Source organism: Antechinus flavipes, chromosome 1 (genome assembly GCF_016432865.1).
Source record: "Antechinus flavipes isolate AdamAnt ecotype Samford, QLD, Australia chromosome 1, AdamAnt_v2, whole genome shotgun sequence".
Classification (NCBI taxonomy): domain Eukaryota; kingdom Metazoa; phylum Chordata; class Mammalia; order Dasyuromorphia; family Dasyuridae; genus Antechinus; species Antechinus flavipes.
Window position 1 is genome coordinate 343,137,491 of NC_067398.1, and position 20,840 is coordinate 343,158,330.

The 20,840-nt window shown below is 43.3% G+C and overlaps 1 protein-coding gene across 1 annotated transcript; it reads left to right on the top strand.

Annotated features, from left to right (window-relative positions):
• The first annotated feature begins 1,170 nt into the window (after positions 1 to 1,170).
• E4F1 (E4F transcription factor 1) lies at positions 1,171 to 20,831 on the top strand. Its single transcript, XM_051969527.1, has 14 exons — positions 1,171 to 1,394; positions 7,935 to 8,080; positions 8,509 to 8,608; positions 14,702 to 14,910; positions 15,194 to 15,314; positions 15,610 to 15,762; positions 16,252 to 16,418; positions 17,232 to 17,447; positions 18,032 to 18,137; positions 18,524 to 18,741; positions 19,097 to 19,295; positions 19,520 to 19,656; positions 19,767 to 19,829; positions 20,015 to 20,831. Exons 1-14 carry the CDS (start codon positions 1,238 to 1,240, stop codon positions 20,369 to 20,371), a joined length of 2,349 nt encoding a protein of 782 aa, XP_051825487.1. The 5' UTR covers positions 1,171 to 1,237; the 3' UTR covers positions 20,372 to 20,831.
• The last annotated feature ends 9 nt before the right edge of the window (positions 20,832 to 20,840 follow it).

The window sequence follows — 20,840 nt, forward strand, 5'->3', positions numbered from 1 at the left end:
TTTACTGATTAAAGGGTACACAATTTCATATCCTCCTCGAACATACCCTGGATGGAGGACTTGTGTTCCAGGTGGGACAATGATCTTGATTGTCATTTTGCTGAGGATCAAGGTCTGTGATCTCCTCCTGCATCCTATATCTGAGTACATGGTATTGCCACCAAACAGACACACTTCATGATTATGAGGTGAAGGCAGTGATGGGTCCCCAGAATTACTTCTCCCTCAGAATCAACTCTAAGTCTAGCTGATGACTATGAAGCAATAAAAACTACATATTTATCTAAGGAATGTGGAGCAATTAAAACCTCTTATCTATTGCTACTTGTTTCCTATACAACCCTATCCTTACTCTTTCTGTAAAAGTTCTTGATTATTTCCCTCCCTAAATTATGATCTTCCTTATCTATCTTTTATCACTTAAAGCTCTCACTTGTTTCCTTCGCTAAATAACAATCTTCCTTATATTTCTTTTATCATTTACAACCTAGTACGCAGTTAGCCCGCTAATCACACCCCAAATTTCCTCATATAAATCCTTCCCAAACGATTTCTAATTTGCTACCCTTCCTTTAGAGACTAGTCCATCAGCTATGGTGTAAAGAAACACTTTTGAGACTTTAAGAGAATCTCTTTGAATTCTTTCAAACTGTGAACCATGGAAGTGGCGCCAGGGATGCCGCAGGATTCCTTAGCTAAGAAAGATGGTTAGAACAGAGCATCTGACCCTCTCGTGGCCAGTAGTAACTTGACCTAAGGACTCCGCTTTTCCAGAGCAGGCCGAGATGCGTTAAGAGGATTATAAATACAGTCTCATTTGATCTTCCCGGCTGCAAAAAACTAAAGCAAACAGTGACCTGGAGGCAGGATTTGAACTCGGGTCTTTCCGACTCTAAATCCAGCGCCACTCAGGGTCTGAGAGGCACTGCAGGCTGAGGGCAGGGGGAGAAGTGGTTGGAGGGAAGAGGCCAGGGGGGAGGTGAGGTCAGCCCCCGTCCCGCGCACCCAAAGCGGTTCCGAGAGAGAAGGCTCGGGCCCAAACAGCCATTCCCTCTCTACCGCTTCCCTGGAACGTCCAAGTTCATCCTCCCAACTCCGCCCCTTCCCCTCTGGCCCTGCCCCGTACCTCGCCCCGCCCCCGTAGTGCTCTTCCTTTTTTTTTTTCTCCCACCCGGCCCGGCTCGTTGTTATGACGACACGGTCGTAAATCCGCCATCTTCCTGCGGCGCGTTGCGACATGGAGGGCGCAATGGCCGTGCGGGTGGCGGCAGCTCATACGGCAGGAGCCGGGGCCGGGGCCGGGCGGGAGCGGAGTGAGCCAGGAGGCGCAGCGGCGGCAGCGACCTCAGCTCCCGGCGGCTTCCTGGGCCTTACGACGCCATTCAGCGAAGAAGGTAAAGAGAGGAATCCGAGGCTGGTCGGCCAGGAGACTGCGGTCCCTGACTAACCCCTGACCTCGGACTGACGTGACCTCATGGGTGCCCCTCCCCCTCGTTGCCCCTCCCCCCCAGGGCACCCCGCCTTCCCCCCCATCTCGCGCCTCTCTCTAGGCTGGGCCGGAGCCAAGGCTCTCTAGCCTTCTTGCTTCCTGCCCAGCAATGCAACCCCTTCCCCCACTGACCTCAGCTGGGTCTGGGGAGGGGGATTGTGCCGGGAGGCGGGGCCGCCTCCACTCCTGGGCCCTGGGTCCTGCCTCTGGGTCTCTTTCCCTGCTCTTCCTGAGCCGATATTGTTAACCAGACCTGGAGCGAAATGGGGCGAGGGTTTGCAGGAAGGAGCTCCGGGTCTGCAGTCCTGAGGGTGAGGCCCGGAGCTGCCGCGGGCTTGCTGTGTAATGGAAGTTTCTCTAGGCCTCCGTTTTCTATCAATAATAATATTTATTTATATAACACTTACCGTGTGCCAAGTACTCTTTACTATCTCATTTGAACTTGCCAATAACCCTGAGAAGTAGGGACTATTTTAGAAAGGAGGAAACTCCAGCCGAGGTGCAGTGACTTGACTAATCACACACAGCTGGTAGCTCCGGCCAGATTGAATCTTCCTGACTGCAGAAGCAGGGGATTGACTAGATGGTTTCTAAAGTCTTTTTCAGCTCTGGATTTTCTGCAAATCTGAAATGGGACAACCCACGGAGTAAGGAGTCCTGTTGTCTCACGGGGTATTTCGCAGTTTTCCCGGTTCTCCCCATTTTATTGTTCTAGAAAGCAGCTAGCTCTGTGACTGATTGTGCCTGCTGCAATTTCTTCGACTGCCAAATGGGATTGTGAGAATTAAATGAGAGAATAACTAAATCGCTTAGCGCAGTGCTGCCCATAGTAATCATTATAGAAATACTAGTTCTTGTTATTATAGAACTACCGCCTTGGTCCTCTGAAATCAGGGACGGAGGAGAGAGGGAGAATGAACCTTTTTTCTGGAACCAGGGAATGAGGCGGCTGTGGAGGAGAGGGAAGAAGAGAGATTGGTACTGAGAATTACCTTCACTAGGTCTTAGTCTCTCCCACTAGGAAATGGGCACTCTGGAAGTGCAATGTAGTCTGCGTGAAGCCATCTGGTTGTGGAAGCTGGGAGAGCCTCCAATTGTTTGTGATGCAAGGAGCTAATTTCCTGTGGTTTTTCTGATGTAGTTCTGCGTTATATGTACACATTAAACCTAACTAGAGGGCTGGACAGGAGTCCTTCCGCCGTGACTGAGTTCCTGCCTTTGAGAAGTTGTGAGTCAGGAAGAGACATCTACTTCAGAGCCCTTAGGCATAACCTCTAGTATTATTGTATGTCTGTGACCTAGTCTGGTTACAGTCTAAGATCTACCCTTTGATCCAGATTGCACTTTTCAACTGAGTTCTCTACCTTGCCTTGCTTCTGTAGAACATTGATTGTTTAAATCTGTTGTCATCTTTTCAAGTTTGCTGATTATTGAGTGAATTCTCAGAATTGTTGATTTACATTTTATTAATGATTTGGAGCAATTTAATAGTTTTCAGGAGTCTTGAGAATTATATTCTTTTACTGCTGAGAAATAGCTCATTATGTATAATCAAATCCTAATCAAAGATACTTGTAAAGAACAAAAATTTTGTCCCCAGTTGATTCATAAGAGATGAATTTCAACAATTCAGACTGTGGAAATGATTTTTATTTCTTCTATTCCATTTACTTCATATTTGCTTTCGACTTCTGACCTCATTGTTTATCTGAAACTACTCTGAAAGATTGCTAATGATCTTTTAATTGTGAAATCCTACTCCTAATTTTCATCATCTTCAGCTTTCAATAACACTTGACAATGTTGACTGCCACCTTTTTTTCTCTGAGTTTCCATGATGCTGTTCTGTCCTGATTCGTTTATCTTTTTGACCCTCTTAGTCTCTCTTGTTGGATCATCATTATCTTCCATGCCCTGCTCCCTAACTGTGGGCAAGTTCTCCCAAATTGTCTTGAGCCATCATCTTTTGTCTACACCTACTCTCTTGGTAATCTCATTTACTACCATGCATTCACTTGTAATTTCTCTATCAAAGACTAACAGATCTATATATTCAACTTATCTCTCATGACTGAGTTCTGGTCTGGTAGAAAACATCTGGTACCAGATGTTTTCAACTGCCTGTCTCATAGAGATCTCAAATTCAGTTATGTCCAAAATAAGAATTCAGTATCTCCCCCCCCCCAAAAAAAAAAAAAAATCCATCACTCTTTTAGTCTTCCCACCATTGGCGCCACCATTTTTCAGTCATTGAGGTTTACAAGTTTGCTGTCAATTTCAACTTTTCCTTCTCTCTCTTATCCCATATCTAATGCCTTTCTAAGGTTGTCTCCTTTGACAACATTTGCTCAACCCTTACTGCAGTTCACTTGCCTCATGCCTGACTAGTATAACCACCTTCCCTTTATACTTCTGGTATTCTTTCTCTCACCTGATCTTGTACACAGCTGCTAAAATGCCTTTCTCAAGTACAGATATCTTGAGAACTCTCAGTGCCCCTCTGCTTTCTCCAGGATAAAGTATCAGTTCTTTAGCTTTGCATTTTAATCAAATGTCACAATTTGATGTATTGATATAGCAGCCAACCTTTCCAGGGTTATGGGACATTATTCTACTTCTTGCATTCTGCAGTCTAGCCAAGTCTACTTGCTTTTTCCTTTAACTCGGCAATCCTCCTGCCTCCCTGATAGTCTGTCCTCTGGGTCCTCCTCCTATTCTTTAAAACCCTTAGCCTTCTTTACACTGAAGCTCATAAGCCATTTTCCACAGAGGGCCTTCTCCACTTTTTGGCTATCTGGACCAAGCCTGTGGACCTCTTCTCAGAATAATGTTTTATAAATGCATAGGTAATTCAGTGGATAGAGTGCTGGGCCTGGAGGTAGAAAGTTCAAATCTGGTCTCAGATGCTTTTTAGCTGTGAGACTTTGGGCAAGTCATTTAATCCTGCTTACCTCAGTTTCCTTATCTATAAAATGAGCTGGAGAATTCAATGAATGGCAAACTACTTCAGGAACTCTGCCACAAAAAGCCCCAAATAGAGTCATGAAGAATCAGACACAACTGAAAAACCACTGAATAAAATAAAATACATAAAATTAGAAAGGAAAACCATTATATTACTACAAAAAAAAAATTTTTTTTAACTCTTGTCTTCCTGGAAGGTCATTCTTGTCCCTTTCAGTATTTAGTGAACTTTTTTTTCCTCTCAAATGTTCTTTTTGATGATTAGCTGAACCTTGGCTCCTTTCTCTGCTTGTGTCCCTCCTCCAAGTAGAAGTATTCTCCTAGACAGGGATGCAAGGATTGTTTTACCTTGTGCCTTTGTGTCCTCATTTCCCATACACACATACTCACTTTCACATTCTTAATAAGTGCTTATTGGATTAGATTGGAGATGATGGACCCTTTCAGAATAATCAAAAGTAGGAGTGGATGACACAAGATCAGAAAGTGATGAATGTCAGGATTCTTTTCCTTCTTTAGTCAGTTAATCTGGAAAATGGAAGAATTATTGCTGAATTCTCCTAATCCTTTGCAAAGGACCTTGACTTGTTTAACTGAAAGCAAATTTTATAAAATCTTTGATCTTGGGCTTTTGTGCTCTCACTGTGTTTCCAAGTTTGGTCTAGGGCTGTTGCTGACTCTGCTAGGCAGCCCAGAACTTTATGCAGTTCCAGGTAGCCTGCATCTTTTGAGGACAGAATATTTATTTACATTTCAGCAAATAGGAGTAGGATAAGGAAGCTGGAAAAAGAACTTGAGCCTTGCTTGCTTTTCTTGGTCCTGTCATAGGCAGATGGATCTGACCTGTACCAAGTTTGTTTTTAGTTCTTACTTGCTTACCTTGTCCTAGTCCTTTGCAGGGACTAGGTTTCTAAGGGTAGACCTATGGCAGATTTTAGGTACTGGTTCTGCCAATAACAAGAACTCTATTAAGGGTTTCTTGGTAACTTGGAGAGATTTGAGAAGTTTGTCCTCCACATGTGCAAAAGTTTGTGGCAGTCCTTTTTGTAGTGGCTAGAAACTGGAAACTGAATGGATTCTCATTAATTGGAGAATGGCTGAATAAAATATGGCATATGAATGTTATGGAATATTACATTTCTGTAAGAAATGACCAACAGGATGATTTAAGAGAGGTCTGGGGAGACTTACATGAACTGGTGCTAAGTGAAATGAGCAAAACCAGGAGATCATTATACACAGCAATAACAAGACTATACGAAGATCAACTCTGATAGATAATGGCTTTCTTCAATAATCAGATGATTCAAACCAGTTCCAATTGTCCAGTAATGAAGAGTCATCTATACCCAGAGAGAGAACTATGGGAAATGAGTGTGGACCACAACACAGCATTCTCACTCTTTCTGTTATTGTTTCCTTGCATTTTTGTTTTCCTTCTCAGGTTTTTTCTTTCTTTCTAGTTCTGGTTTTTCTTGTGCAACAAGATAACTGTATAACCATGTATACCTATATTGGATTTAACATATATTAAAAAAAAAGAAGAAAAAGAAGAAGTTTGTCCTGCTTCTTATTCTGAAAAGTGAGGATGGTGCCCAGAGCCCAGGACATCCTGGAGACCTTTCCCCTCTTTAGATAGTTGTGCGTGTCTACTTTGGCAGGGCAGATATTTGGATGAGGCACAGGTGTAAATCTTTAAAACTCGATTTCTTGATATTTGAGCTGCCTTTTATTTCATACAGCTTGAGGAGTCTTCAAATATTGAATTAGTTATTTTCAAGATATAGCATGCTTGAGATGTTTGCAAGGCCTCCAGTCTCCTCCAAGTGAGTTTTGATTAACTAGCTCTGCTCCTCAATATCCTTCCAAAATGTGTGGCTACAAAGTGAACATGATAATGCAGAAGAGAGCACAGGGGAGCTGTCACTTCATTTGCTTTTTGCTTTAAACATCTTTTAATATTGCTTAAGATTGGCTTAGCTATTGTGACAGCCTTATTGCAATATTGATTCATATTGATTTTGCAGTCCATGAAAACTCCCAGATTTTCACTTTATGGTGGCATTTTCACTTAAATTTGCTTACCCACAGCTTTCACTTTCTTTGTACAGTCTTTTTTTTTTTTTTTTTTTTTTAAATACAAGTGTAGCATTCTCCTCATTAAATTTCAGGTTCATTATTTTAGCCTGGTAAAATCTTTTAAATTCCAGTTTTGTCCTCTAACGTATTAGCTAATCCCTGCAGCTTTATGTAGGCCATAACTCTAGATGGGGTAATATTAGTTTTCCTGACAAGCCAGGGCCAGTATGAGCCCGCAGTGTTTGAATTGCCCTCAGGAACAATGCCCAGAAATGGATTCTATTAGCCTAAATCAGAAAGTGGAAAGAGCACCAACTGATATTGAAGGAAAGAAACTTTCTAGGATGACCAGCTTCCAGATAATCTTTTTTTGAATGTCCTTTGTGAAAAGGATCTGGGGCCTTGATCGCCATCATTTTAAGAAACTGAGGCTATTTAACATAGAGAAGAAAAGAGTAGGGGGAAGAGGGAGAATGATTTATAATTGTTGCCTTCAACTATCTGAAAGGTTGTTAAGCAGAAATTATTTTAACTCCTAAGAATAGTTAGGACTAGCAAGTGAAAGTTATAAGAAGACAGTTTAGTTTAACATAGGAAGATGCTGAAAACTTATTTTCGATCAGAACTCTTATCACCTAACTGAATTAATTGATTTCCCTCCTCTCCTTTTCCAGTCTATGCTCTACACAACTGCCAAAGTGCTATTCCTAAAATATATCTGTGAGCATATCACTTCCCTACTCAATAAACAAATTAGCATCAGTAGTTCCCTATTGCTGGATTTTAAAGCCTTTTATAACCTGGTTTTTAACTACTTTCTTAGCCTTATTATACCTTCTTACTCTCTGTGGACTAGCCAGAATGGCCTTTCATTTCTCATACAGGGCACTCCGTGTCTAATCTCATTATTTTGACATTTACCATACCCAGGTCGGGAATGCCTTTCTCTCTCAACCCTTAGAATCTGTTGTTTCTTTCAAAACTCAATTCTTTCAAGAAAGAAACCTTTTTTGATCGCCAGCGACTAGTTCTTCCTTCTCAAGTTATCTTGGATATAATTACAAATTTGTATGTTATCTTCCCCAATAAAATATCAGCTTTTTTAGGCAAGCAATTGTTTTATTTTTGTGTCTATACCCTAGCACTAGTGATGCTTGGCACATAAAATAGTAGGTTTTTAATAAATGTTCATTGGTTAATTTTTAAAATAGAAGGAAGTATCTGAGAAGTGATTATGATCTTGAAGTGTTCAAGCAGTGGCTGGATAGTTACATATCATAGATGTTGTAGCCAAAATTCTTTCTTAAGTGGAGGTTGACTTAGATCACCTACTGGCCTTTTCAGTTCAGAGATAATAGGAACTGCCATGTTCATTTATTCAGTGCTACCATTTACATTTCAGATGAAGATGATGTACATAAGTGTGGCCGTTGCCAGTCTGAGTTCACCACTCTGGAAGACTTTGTGCAACACAAAATACAGAAGGCATGTCAGCGCACACCCCAGGAAGCTACAACAGCAACAGCAGCAGCCCTGCTTGGCCAGGAGGTGAGGACATTTCCCTGGTGGGATCTCTAGGGGCTATACCCTACCTTGGGGAGCTTAAAGGGCTAACAATAACATACTTCCCTGTAACTCTGTCTCTCTTCCATGGAGGTAGGCTGCAAAGGCTCTTTACTTGCCCTTCCTCCTTAGGTACTTGCCCTTCTTGCATCCAAGTCTGCCTGCTTGGAACTTGTGAAATGGACACAATTTGGTGTTTGGGAATGGGGAGTCAGTCTATAGCTAGAGAGATGGAAAGATTCGTCCTCTTCTGGCAGTTCTCTCCCTGAATAATGCTTCTCTCAGTTTTCTTTTTAAAGGAAAGTAATTATTATTTAAAAAAAAAAAAAAAGAAAGAAAGAGTTATCAGAATCTTTCTTTGAGTCTTGTATTTCCTGACTTTTCTCCTCCATGCAATCCTTCTTGTATTACAGCAGGTGGTCCCATCTGGGGAGGAGTCCATTACAGTGGCTCACATTGTTGTGGAGACATCTTCGCTCTCAGAGGATGTCAGCAATGCTCCGGACATCATTGGTAAGTGGGGCTCTGGACCATCGGGATGTTGCTGTCTCCAGGATGAGTGAGAATGCACTTTGGCGATGGGAAGAGCTCTGTATTTGGAGTGAGAGGACCCATGTTGGAGTTCTGCTTTTCCTATGTACTCTCTCTATACCTCTAAACCTAATAAGCAAGGCAATGAATTTCTCTGGGTCTCAGGTTCTTCAGATGAAAAAGTGGGGTTGGAGTGATGTTTCTGGGAGCTTTACCAGCTCTAATTCCTAATATCCCATAGTCTTATATCTATCTATATCCTGGAGCTGTGTATTCTAGGAGTAGCATAAAACTCTTTACCTTGAAAATCTCACTTGCTAGCTGATGCCCGAAATTCCTTTAACAAGGAACAGGACCTTTCATTCCAAAGAGAGAGCTTAACATGGAAATTGAAGTTTCCCTAGAGCAGGGTTTCTTAATCTTTTTTCTGAGAAATTTTCATTCAACCACTGTCTTGAATCAGAGCTGAAGTATTTCTGGCCACATTTGTGCATGTACAAAATGCCCGTCTTGTGGGTTCAGAACGAAGCTGCAACTTCACTGCATTTGAATTAATTTTTGGTTGCTGCTTGAAGAAATCTTTTAGCATTGCCACATTTTTCACAACCTCCCCATTCAGTTATGTCACTGATATGGGGTCATGACTCACAATTTAAGGAGCTTTGTTCTGGAAGATAGAATTTAGTCATTATTGGTAAATCAACAAGCATTTTTTAAAGAGCAATCCAGGTGCTAGGTGCTGCACTAGGCAATCAATATCTGATTTTGAGGTGCTTATGTTCTCCTGGGGAAACAGATGTACATATATGGACATTTGCAAAACATATACCAAGTAGATACAAGATTTTTTTTGGAGGGAGGAAGAAGTACCAGCATCTTTGGAGTTTAGAAAAGATTTCATGTAGAAGTTGGTACTGGAGCTGGGTATAAGAGGAAGCAGGAATCTTAAGAGATTCAAGTAAGGAAGGAATGCCTTCCAGCCAGGACAATTCACACAGAAGATGAATTGTCTTATATGAAAGACAGCAGAGTCATACTGGTGTATTCATTCAGTAATATACTTTTTTTATATACCTACTTTAAGATGTTATGCTAGAAGCTGTTTCAGTGTGTCTAGGACAGGTATCAGAACCTTTTCTGAAAGTAGATTTCAAAAGAGAATACTAAAGATAGAGGCCTAGAGGAGGGGCAGGGTATGGAGTGGGGAGATTGTGAATTTGGGACTGGACTATGGAGTACCAAAAACAATGTGTACACTGTTGGTGAAAGTCCCCTTTGAACTTCCACAGTTTGGTAGTCACTTGACTTGCATCCTAAGCATATCTAAGGCAACTGCCACATATTTTCTCTCCCACTCATCTACCCATTTCTTTTCTTATCTACCCCACTCCGAGTCCATTTTTTTCCCCTCTTATTTTCCTTTTTTCCTTATTGGCCAGTGCCTTAGCTAGTATCCTAGTAACTCTGGGATCTCTTTTACGTAGAGTTTGCTTAAGATCCTAATCTGAGTAGAAAGAGGATAGAAGTTCATCAGCTACCCAGATTGACATACATGAGGAAGATCTGGGCACAGCATGGTCTAGTGGAATGGTAGAATTCTATGTGCTCTTAAACAGTTTGCCTCTTATCTTTATCTCAGCCTCAATTTCTTTTTTTTTTTTTTAAATTTTATTTTATTTAATAATAACTTTATATTGACAGAATCCATGCCAGGGTAATTTTTTACAACATTATCCCTTGCACTCACTTCTGTTTTGATTTTTCCCCTCCCTCCCTCCACCCCCTCCCCTAGATGGCAAGCAGTCCTATATATGTTAGATATGTTGCAGTATATCCTAGATACAATATATGTTTGCAGAACCGAACAGTTCTCCTGTTGCACAGGGAGAATTGGATTCAGAAGGTAAAAATAACTTGGGAAGAAAATCAAAAATGCAAATAGTTCATATTTGTTTCCCAGTGTTCTTTCTTTGGGTGTAGCTGTTTCTGTCCATCATTTATCCATTGAAACTCAGTTAGATGTCTTTGTCAAAGAAATCCACTTCCATCAGAATACATCCTCATACAATATCGTTGTCGAAGTGTTTAATGATCTCCTGGTTCTGTTCATTTCACTTAGCATCAGTTCATGTAGGTCTCTCCAAGCCTCTCTGTATTCATCCTGCTGGTCATTCCTTACAGAACAATAATATTCCATAACATTCATATACCATAATTTACTCAGCCATTCTCCAATTGATGGGCATCCATTCATTTTCCAGTTTCTAGCCACTACAAACAAGTCAGCCTCAATTTCTTTTCTTTCTTCTTCTTCTTTTTTTTTTTTTGGAGCCATTAGAGGTTATGGAGTAGGAGAAGAGTGTGGTCAGATGCACTTTAGGAAGATTTTTTTTTAATAATAGCTTTTTTTTTTTTTTAAAGGTTTGTCATACTTCTTCTTCTTCTTCTTTTTTTTTTAAATAACTTGTTATTTACAAGACAAATGCATGGGTAATTTTTCAGCATTGACCCTTGCAAAATCTTCTATTCCAACTTTTCCTCTCCTTCTCCCCACCCCCTCCCCTGAATGGCAGGTAGACCAATACATGTTAAATATGTTAAAGTATAGGTTAAATACAATATATGTATACATATTTATACACAGTTATCTTGCTGCACAAGAAAAATCGGATTTAGAAATAAGGTAAAAATAATTTGAGGAGGAAAACAAAAATGCAGGTGTTTAAAACCAGGAGTGTAAATGCTATGTTGTGGTCCATACTCATTTCCCATATTTTTCAAAATACCTGCAAAGATAGTTTTCAACATTCATCCCTACAAAGTCTTGTGTTTCATGTTTTTCTCCCTCCTCACCACCTCTCCCCTCTTTTAGAGAGTAAGTAATCCAATATAGGTTAAACATGTGCAATTCTTCTAAACATATTTCCACACTTATCATTCAACCTCAGTTTGTTTCTCTGAAAATTGAAGATAATAATCCTGTCAAATCCTACCCACCTCATAGGGATATCATTATGAGTAAATGAATTAATGTCAAAATGTTTTGAAAGTTAAAGGAATTGCACAAATATAAGATAATTACTACAGTTCAAAGACAGAGAAGGTACTATAGATACATGGAGTGACATGGAGAACTGAATCAAGGAATTGGTTACTGCAAGGGAATTAGTTGGAAGTTAGGATTATTCTTTTTTTGTATAAGAAGTCTTCTCAGAGGAGGCTGGTGCTCAATGCATCTTTGAAGGGTAGAAATATAAATGGCTTCTTGAATATGAAGAGAAAGATCCTCCTTTGGATGAGATTCTGAGCATACACAGATTTAGGGCAGAAAATGGTGGGAAGAGTTATCTGCCAAAAGCTAAAGTCAATCAGCACATTACAGGTCTCTGAGGGATTGTGATATAAAATGGAAGGCTTTAAAAAAAGCTGGTTATTTATCAGCCTTTTAATATAACCAGAATGAAGGGGGAGGGGAAGAGGAGAAGACCTGACTGGGGAAAAGAAAGTGATGGGGCAAATCAGGAGGGGAGGCAGATATATCCAGAAACAGTAGCAGTATACCTTAAGATTAAAAAGTGAATCTCTTTGACACCTTCTCCACAGTGTTAAGAGTGCCTGTCTTTTACTTTCCTTTAAATTCTTGGAATATTCATACAGTTAAAGAATTTTCATCCATAGGCAGCAGCACCCCACTATGTAACTCCACAAGGTTAATAATTGGGCTTTTATTTGAGATTCCTGTTTCAGGGAAGGTATTATTTGGAAAACCAGTTCTTTTTGGCCCACAGTCAGACGCCCACTCTGTTCTTGAAAGTCTGCTTTGATCCTGCTACTTATGTGGATCACAATGGTGCCAGCCATGTAATTAGGTACACAAGGCACAGGCTCCCAGCTGTAGCCTTCTCTAGCTCCTTGGCTACCTGGCCCCCATTCCTCATCCTGTTTTTTTTTCTAGTTTCCCATTGTGTTACCCATAGTTTTTCCTGAATCTTTCCCCTTTTCCCTCTCCTAATTTTCCCTTCCCCCTCTAGATATCCTAAAATACATCAGTGCCCTCCCTGCCCCTGCCCCTCCTTCCAGCTTCCTGGGCTGGCCTGACAGGCTTGGCTGGTTAAATCTCACCACTAATGAGTCCAGGGCTGTGACCCAGTTAACATCACATGAGAAAACATATTCCCTGCTCATCAGTTGTCTCAGAAATAGGTGCATTTGATGTACAATATATTTCTTAATAATGATAATAATGGGATTATATTTCTTAATGAGAGGCAGCGTAGCATATTGGCTAAATAGCTGATTTAAAAATCTGGAAGGCATAGGTTGTAACTATTGATATATACTGACTTTGTGACCCTGTATTTTCTTAGTTCTCAGGCATATCTCTTAAGGCAGGGATTCTTCTTTTTTTGTGTATCCTGGACCCTTTTCATAGCCTAAGAACCTCAATAAAATGTTTTTAAGTATATAAAATATATATAGGATTACAAATGAAACCAATCACAGTCAAATATAGTCAACAAAATATTAAAAGCAACAATTTCAACTATCTCTACTTTGAGACTTTTAAGATGTAGAGAAGGGGCCAGTCCACAGTAGAAGCAGTCCCCTGCTCTGACAAGCTGGGCACGGGACTGATCAAAAAATTTTATTCCTCACATTAATAAATATTTCTCTAAGACTGTCTAGAAACTCTGTAAGATCCTGGAATAGGAATATAAGAATTATTTTCCCTAATTTATGAATAAGGAAACTGAGGTATAAAAGGTAAAAATGACTTTGCCCAAGATCAGATGTCTGGTAAATGTTAGAAGTGGAATTTGAACCCATTCCTTTGGCTCAAAATTTGGCATTCTTTCCACTATATCTTAATGCCTACCTAACATCTTTACAGTAGTGAAGTGTAAGAGGTAATTTGGAAGCATGTTGTGAATAGCTAAAGAGTTTAACTTTCATTCGTTTTCTCCTTCTGCACAGTTTTTATTTAAAGAAAGAGAAACAGGAAAAATTGATCACCACAGTAGTAAGATGTGTGCCAGTGAGACAAGCTAATGGAAAGGTCAGGAAAGTAATCATTATATCCACAGAATGAGATCACCAGCCACCTCTCTTGGAGCAGAGTGAACAGACATCTTTGTTTAGTTCTCAGTGTTTGAGACAAAGATTACATGGGCTTTGTATTTTGGGTTCTGTTCTGGGCTTAGCAATTACTGCTGCTGCTAAAAGGTCATAGTAGTGGGGAAGAAAGATGACATACATGTGGTTTTCTAGGCTCTGGGAATCTCTTCTCACTGGTTCCTTTATCCAGGGATTTGCACTATAAAGTCTGATTCCAGAGCAGGAAAAATTAACTATGTGTTAGTTTGCTGATTGTCTCTAAGATCCAATCTCGTATATTTCACAGACATTGTTTTATGAGATTAATTTTTGCTCAGATTTTTTGACAGGGTGTGAAGCTTCAACTTTCTTTCCAGTCTGACTAGCTGAATCCTACCAACTCCAAGTTCTCTTATGGCCCAGTCCTGGGCAGTTTCCTTTATGGCCCCTCCTGGATGAAGAATGATAGCACTGTCCCTGATATTTTAAAATTCCAGAACCAGAATCAGAACTTGCTTCTTCAAGAAAAGGCAGTGGATCGAGATAGGCCAAATTACTTCTAGCTGTGTCTGTGCTATAGGTTTGTGTGTCCTGTCCTGAGAAAAATTGGGCCATTTCAGGGCCAGAGGAGGCTTTGTTATTTTAGTTGTCCTGGAGCTCAGCTTTGCTATAATTTGAGGAATTTTTGACAGCAGTTTCAGAAGGACAAAGCTTGTGGCTCCTATTAAGTCCAAGATTGAGTAGTCCTATCCTTTAAACTGACTTTTGGAAAGATGGTCCAGTTCTTTCCTTAGATCTCTATTGACTGCAAATCCTTGGACTGAATGACAGTTCTTGTGTTCCTCCATAAAGATCCAGGAAACATCCAAGGCCATGTGAAATTGAGCCGGCACCAAGTCCCCTAACAATTTCCCACTTTCCTGCTGTCAGGCATTTTCTTTGGCAAGAATTAAATGTGATGGCAAGATTTTCCTTCCCCAGGCAATGGTCATATCAAAGAAGTTATTGTTGCAGCAACAGACCACGTCTTTGAAAACCCCAGTGGGCCTGGGGACAGTGAGGTTGTAGAAGGTCCTGTTAGTCCTGATGACACTGAGCAAGATGTTTCCACTGAACTACTGAAGGTGAAACTGCTTGTCAACAAGGAAGGACGCTATGTGTGTGAGCTGTGTCACAAGACTTTTAAAACGGTGAGCTGGGCTGGCCTGGGACAGAGTCCCTTCATGATATTTGACAGTGGAGCTTTTCTTGTACATTGAGTAGAGGCCAGCCAGAATGGGCTATAGCTGTTCTGAAACAATGTTCCTTGAAAATGGCCATATTTGCTGCTCACTTTCTTGACTCCAGTCATCCCCTTTTTTTGCCTTCAAGCATTTTTATCCTCATTTCTCAGTGACTTGTGTTGTTTTTTTGTTTTGTTTGGGGGATGGGCAGTATTCCATTTTACAGACAATCATCCTTCCTCCTTTCTAGGCCAGCATCCTCAAAGCCCACATGATCACACACAGCAGCAAGAAGGACTATGAGTGTAAGTTATGTGGAACTTCCTTTAGGACCAAGGGTTCTCTCATCCGGCATCACCGGCGGCACACAGGTAAGATGAGAACTGGATTTGTAGTTGCTTGGGTTCCGAACCCTTTGAACAGCATTAGTGGTTCCACTTTCTGTATAGAAATGATTGGGGCAGAGTTGGGATCCCAGCCTTGTTCTAGTCCAGGATAGTGTTGACTGAAGCTCTGAACAGCCACATTCTAGGTGAGAAGAGCTGCCTCTGTGACTGAATGAATAGTTCTTGGGTGACTGTTAACTGGGAAAGAAATTTTTTTCCCCTAGGGTTTGTTTTCTGTTAATCATCTTCTCTATAACTATTGGCTCGGTTCTCTCACCAGATGAGCGTCCTTACAAGTGCAAGAACTGTGGAAAGAGCTTTAGAGAGTCTGGAGCTCTCACCCGACACCTGAAATCCTTAACTCCCTGTACAGAAAAAATCCGATTTAACATGAACAAAGAAATAGTTGTCAGCAAAGAAGACATTCCCCCAGGTTTGTAAATTCTCTAAATGAGCCCAGGACATAGTAAGTAGCTGTCCTCCTACCTAGAAATTTACTGGCCTGCCAGACACAGAAGAACTAATTATGGGTGATTTCATGTTCAGGGGCATCATAACAGGTGACCTCTCAGGTTAGAAAGAAACCTGCATTGGTCATATGGGATTACAGAATGATGGATCTGTTATTGTCTGTGACCTTGTCATCTTTGGGTTGTTCCTGGAAATAGGAAGGAGCGCAGAAGCCCCTACCTTGCATTTTGTCAACTCAGTCAATCTTGGGTCGTTTCTTCTTGAATATACCATGGGGAATGATAGTGTTAGGCAGGATAGAGAAGGCAGAAAGGAAGCACTGACCACAAGAAATCTGAGGTAAAGGGAAGAAGATTCTACCCCTTTAGATACTATTTTCTTTCCCTGTGGGCACCCAGTGGGAGGGTCAATGATTTTCTTATGGTTTTGGTTTTTTCCCTTTTGCTTTAAGGAGCCAATGATTCAAACAACGAAACAATCACAGCCATCACAAGTGAATCCATTGAGACAACCCCACCAGTAATTCACCTTGTCACTGATGATAAGGGAACTGTCATCCATGAGGTCCACGTCCAGATGCAGGAGCTTCCTGTGGACATGAAAACCTTAGCTCAGGAAGTAGGTGAAGCTCATGAGTAGATTGGAAAGGGCTTTGTGCTAAATTGGGCTTGATTAGGTTTCTATCTGAATAAAAAGTATTAGATTTTCCTTCACTGAAGGAGTGAGAATGGTGTCTTCTGCCATTTCACCAGAAGGAAGATGAACAACCTTATCTTGGATATGTTCCTTGGCACTAACCCTTTATGGACAGGGAAAATCCCACTTGTATTTCTCTGTATTTGGGATAAGTTGAATGCAGTATCTTTATGAACTGGACACATTTACTAACTATTGAGTTCTGGTGGGGGACAGCTAGTTCTCTTCTTTTCTGTTCTTGATTCTCCCCAAGAGTTGTGGGATTATGAAGAGTCCTAGTACCAAGAAAAGTTCTGGCCCTTGTTTTAAAGCCTAGACTTTGTAGACCCAATCCTTAGAAGAGTCCCATATTTTCTTAATGCTTGTAGAGGGTAGGTGAGCCCTTGATAATCTCAGGGCTACCATGTGAGGGGAGGAGAAAAGAGGAAGGATAGGCCTCTTCATTGGCGTGAACAGGACTGAGCTCCTTGTGGACCACAATGGATGCTTTTGGAGCTGGTAGAAAACATCATATGTCCTATTGAGGGCCAGAGTCAGCTTCTCTTCTTCTTGTCCCCCAGGACTCTTCTCAGGGTAAAATTGACCTCTGTGGGCTTTTCTAGATCAGTACTCACATGATCCCTCTAACAGTAGCCAGAATGTGGATAATCTTTTTTTTTTTTTTAATGATTTTTCTTTGCAGAGTTTAATATTAGGTACTGAATAGCATTTCTTGATATTCCTTGTTCTCTGTAGACTTCAATCCCTGAAAAGGTACCATCTGAAGGGGAGGTGAGCAGTGAGAATTTGCTGAGACAAGCCATGCAAAATTCGGGTCTCGTGATTGAGAGAGTTGCAGTAGAAGAGGGGCCCATGCCAGCTGAGCCTTGTGTTGGCACTGCCCAGGAGCCAGGGCCTGAGGGGGTGAGGACAGGAGAACAGCACTTTGTGGCTGTGGAAGAAGTGCAAACAGTAGGTGCCTATACTGTGCTCCTCTCCAGCTTGGGGATAAACTGGGGAGTGGTGGTGTCTGCCTTCTGGAGGAGATCTTGGGAAAGCCCCATTAGTATGACTGCTCAGAGGGGCTTACATGCCCTTTACTCCATAACTGTGCAGATCGGGGCTCCTTGTTCCAGATTGAATTAAAGAGTCCCCTTTATCCTTTTTCATAACGGAACTATCTGCACAAGCATGGCAGAGTGTGTGTGTGCAGATGTCTAGGGCAGAACACTCCCATCAGTCAGAAGTATTCTAGGAACTGGAAAGGTGGTAGGGGGCCAGGTGGAAAAGGGCTTTAATGCCAGATGGGATTTTGTATTTGAGCCTGGAGGTGATAAGGAGCCATTGGAGTTGGAGTTTATTGACTAGGGATATGAGCAGGAGCAGATGGGGTTTTAAGAGGGATTGCTTGTACAGCAGAGTGGAGAATAAACTGAGTCATGGTTGTGTTCTGTATGTGTACGTGTATGTTGGGGTAAAGTCGCACTGTGTTTCTGTCTGTATTGTGGGGGCTCAGTGGGGGCTCAGTCTTAGGAGATAATTGTCTCTCCCTACAGGCGGACCCGGCATCTCAGAGCGGATACACACAGTACTCCTGTCCTCAGTGCGTAGAGGTCTTCAGGTCAGCCCCGGCACTGGAGGTGCATGCCAAAGTTCACCTTGGTAGGTCTGGTCTCTGATGCTCTTGTCCATCTTTGTGCCTAGGCCTCCCTCATAGCTGAGAAGGCCTTGGGAAAGGGAGGGTGCGAGGTAACAGGAGGGGGAAGGAGAAGGGATGTCAGCTTGTAGAGCAGACTTCCCTGGCAAGGGTCAGGAAGGGAGCTCGGCTGTTGCTCCCAGCCTGACACAAAGTGGCTGTGATCCGAGAGCCCTGTGTCTGTGTGTCAGCCTCATTGCCCATCCCTACTTCTGTCTGTGCTTTGGTACGATGCTGGCTGTGTGTGTGTGTGTGTGTGTGTGTGTGTGTGTGTGTGTGTGTCTGTCTGTGCGTGTGCACTTGGGGATGAATTCAGTGTGGGCCCTGGGGGCTGGTCTCCCTTCGTCTGCAGGACAACAGCTGTTCAGGTGTGAGCAGTGTGGGAAGGAGTTTCCTAAGGCCTATCTGTTGAAGAAGCACCAGGAGGTACATGTCAGAGAGCGGCGCTTCCGGTGTGGCGAGTGTGGGAAACTCTATAAGACCATCGCCCATGTGAAGGGGCACCGCCGTGTGCACTCTGATGAGCGTCCATATGCCTGTCCCAAGTGTGGGAAACGTTATAAGACCAAGGTGGGGTATTTCTCCCTTTCATTAGAAAGGAAATCCAGGTATGGGTGGGAAAGGGTCATGCCCACGGGAGCCAGGAATGGGAAACTGTTGCTGCTGACCCTCTCTGTGTCCTGCCTTGTCACTCGCCGGGGCTTTGGTGTTTGGCCTACCTAAACAGGCTACTCCTCTGTGCCTCCATTGGCCAAGCCACAGCTGACCTTCCTACAAGGAACCTGCCTGCCCCAGGCTCCCTTGGGTGAGCTTTTTTGACCTGGGGCCTCCACCAGCTGGTATAGGAGGTGCAAGAGAAGGTGGGGGGGATTGTACCGACTCCCCTAGGTAGAGTTCGTCATGGTGACCCCGCTTTGTCTCCCAGAATGCCCAGCAGGTGCACTTCCGGATACACCTGGAGGAAAAGCCACACGTGTGTCAGTTCTGCAGCCGGGGCTTTCGGGAGAAGGGCTCTCTAGTACGGCATGTGCGACATCACACTGGGGAGAAGCCTTTCAAGTGCTACAAGTGTGGCCGTGGCTTTGCCGAGCACGGTACTCTCAACCGGCATCTGCGGACCAAAGGTTAGCCTAGTGAACCTGACAAACCCAGCACGGGGAGGTGACTCTCTTAGCTGAGTGGGCTGGCTTCCCGGGTGGGATGGAAACACGCAACTCAGATGCCAGCAGAGCCAAACCTTGATTTGGGGTGGTTGCATGTGCAGTGTCTCCCTGTGTTGTGGGAGTGGGGTGGGGGCTGGCTTTTCCGTTGGGCAGTCCCTGTTCTCACTGGCCATGGGTCTGTCCAGGAGGCTGCTTGCTGGAGGTGGAAGAAGTGGTGGTGTCCAGGGCCAGCCCGTCTGCTCCGACCTTGTCTGAGGATGCCCACACAGTGCTGGTGGAGTTCTCCTCAGTGGTGGCCGACACTCAGGAGTACATCATTGAGGTGCGGGGCAGCCTCACAGAGTCTTGGGGAGGGGGGGAGGTAATGGCCCAGCTGGGCCAGTTTTCTAGGCTGACAGGAGCCCCCTCCCTGTTGTTATTTTCCTTCCCAAGGCCACCACAGAAGACACTGAGACCAGCGAAGCCACGGAAATCATTGAGGGCACCCAGGCCGAGGTGGGGTAGGGGTAGAAGGGGAGGTAGGAGCTGGGGCTTGGGGCCTGGGGTGAAGCCTGCTTGGGGGTGGGCTGGGGCCCCTTAGAGCCCAAGGACAGAGTACAGCAGTCAGGCTGTGTCCTGGTGTGGACCAAGGCCTCCCCCCCATCCTGAACCCTGTAGCTGAGCTGCCTCTCCCTCCCCAGGTGGACAGCCATATCATGAAGGTAGTGCAGCAGATTGTGCACCAGGCGGGCTCTGGTCACCAAATCATTGTCCAGAATGTCACGGTGGATGAAGATGAGGGAATGGCTGCTGGTGCGGCAGCTGCATCTGATACCATCACCATCGCCACCCCCGAAAGCCTCACGGAGCAAGTGGCCATGACCCTGGCCTCAGCCATAGGAGAGGGTGCTGTGTTGACTACCCGGGCAGGAATTGAGGCTGACCAGGCCACAGTCACTATGGTAGCTTCTGAGGACATAGAGATCCTGGAGCATGCTGGGGAATTTGTGATCTCCTCACAAGAGGGTGAATTGGAGGTACAGACAGTCATTGTGTAGGGACTTCCCGGCCTGGAAGGATTGGGGTTGGGCCTGGCCCACCACCAGGAGCAGATATGTGTTCATCAGGGTCATCGTGTGGTCTGGAAGCCAAGGATGGAGCCAGCAAGGATCTGAGCGAGCCCAGAAATTTGTGACAATGCCAAGGTCTTGGAAAGGCTGCCTTGAATTATGCAGATGATGAACAGAGGTGGTCTTTGGGGGGGCCAAGGTGTCTGGAGTGCTAGAAGAGGGGCTGATGTTGGGATCTGGAGCTTCCCCGATGGGCACTTAAGGCCATTAGAGCCTATCAGCTGCCCCCTCGCACTGCCAGGACCCTTCCTGAGCAAGCCAGGGAGGCAAGAAAGCCATATTGTACATTTCAAACCACAGAGCAATTTAAGACAAAAACAGAATTCCAAATGACATATTTGGGACTGTGAATAAAACGATTTTTCTTTTGTTTACAATAAAATATTAAGCCTACAAG

What these genes read in the sequence shown, in the direction of transcription:
- E4F1 (XM_051969527.1), top strand. Translation starts at nt 1,238, where the DNA reads ATGGAGGGCGCAATGGCCGTGCGGGTGGCGGCAGCTCATACGGCAGGA. An exon ending in CAGCCCTGCTTGGCCAGGAG is followed by an intron (nt 8,081 to 8,508) that starts GTGAGGACATTT and finishes CTTGTATTACAG; the next exon opens with CAGGTGGTCCCATCTGGGGA. An exon ending in GCATGCCAAAGTTCACCTTG is followed by an intron (nt 18,138 to 18,523) that starts GTAGGTCTGGTC and finishes CTTCGTCTGCAG; the next exon opens with GACAACAGCTGTTCAGGTGT.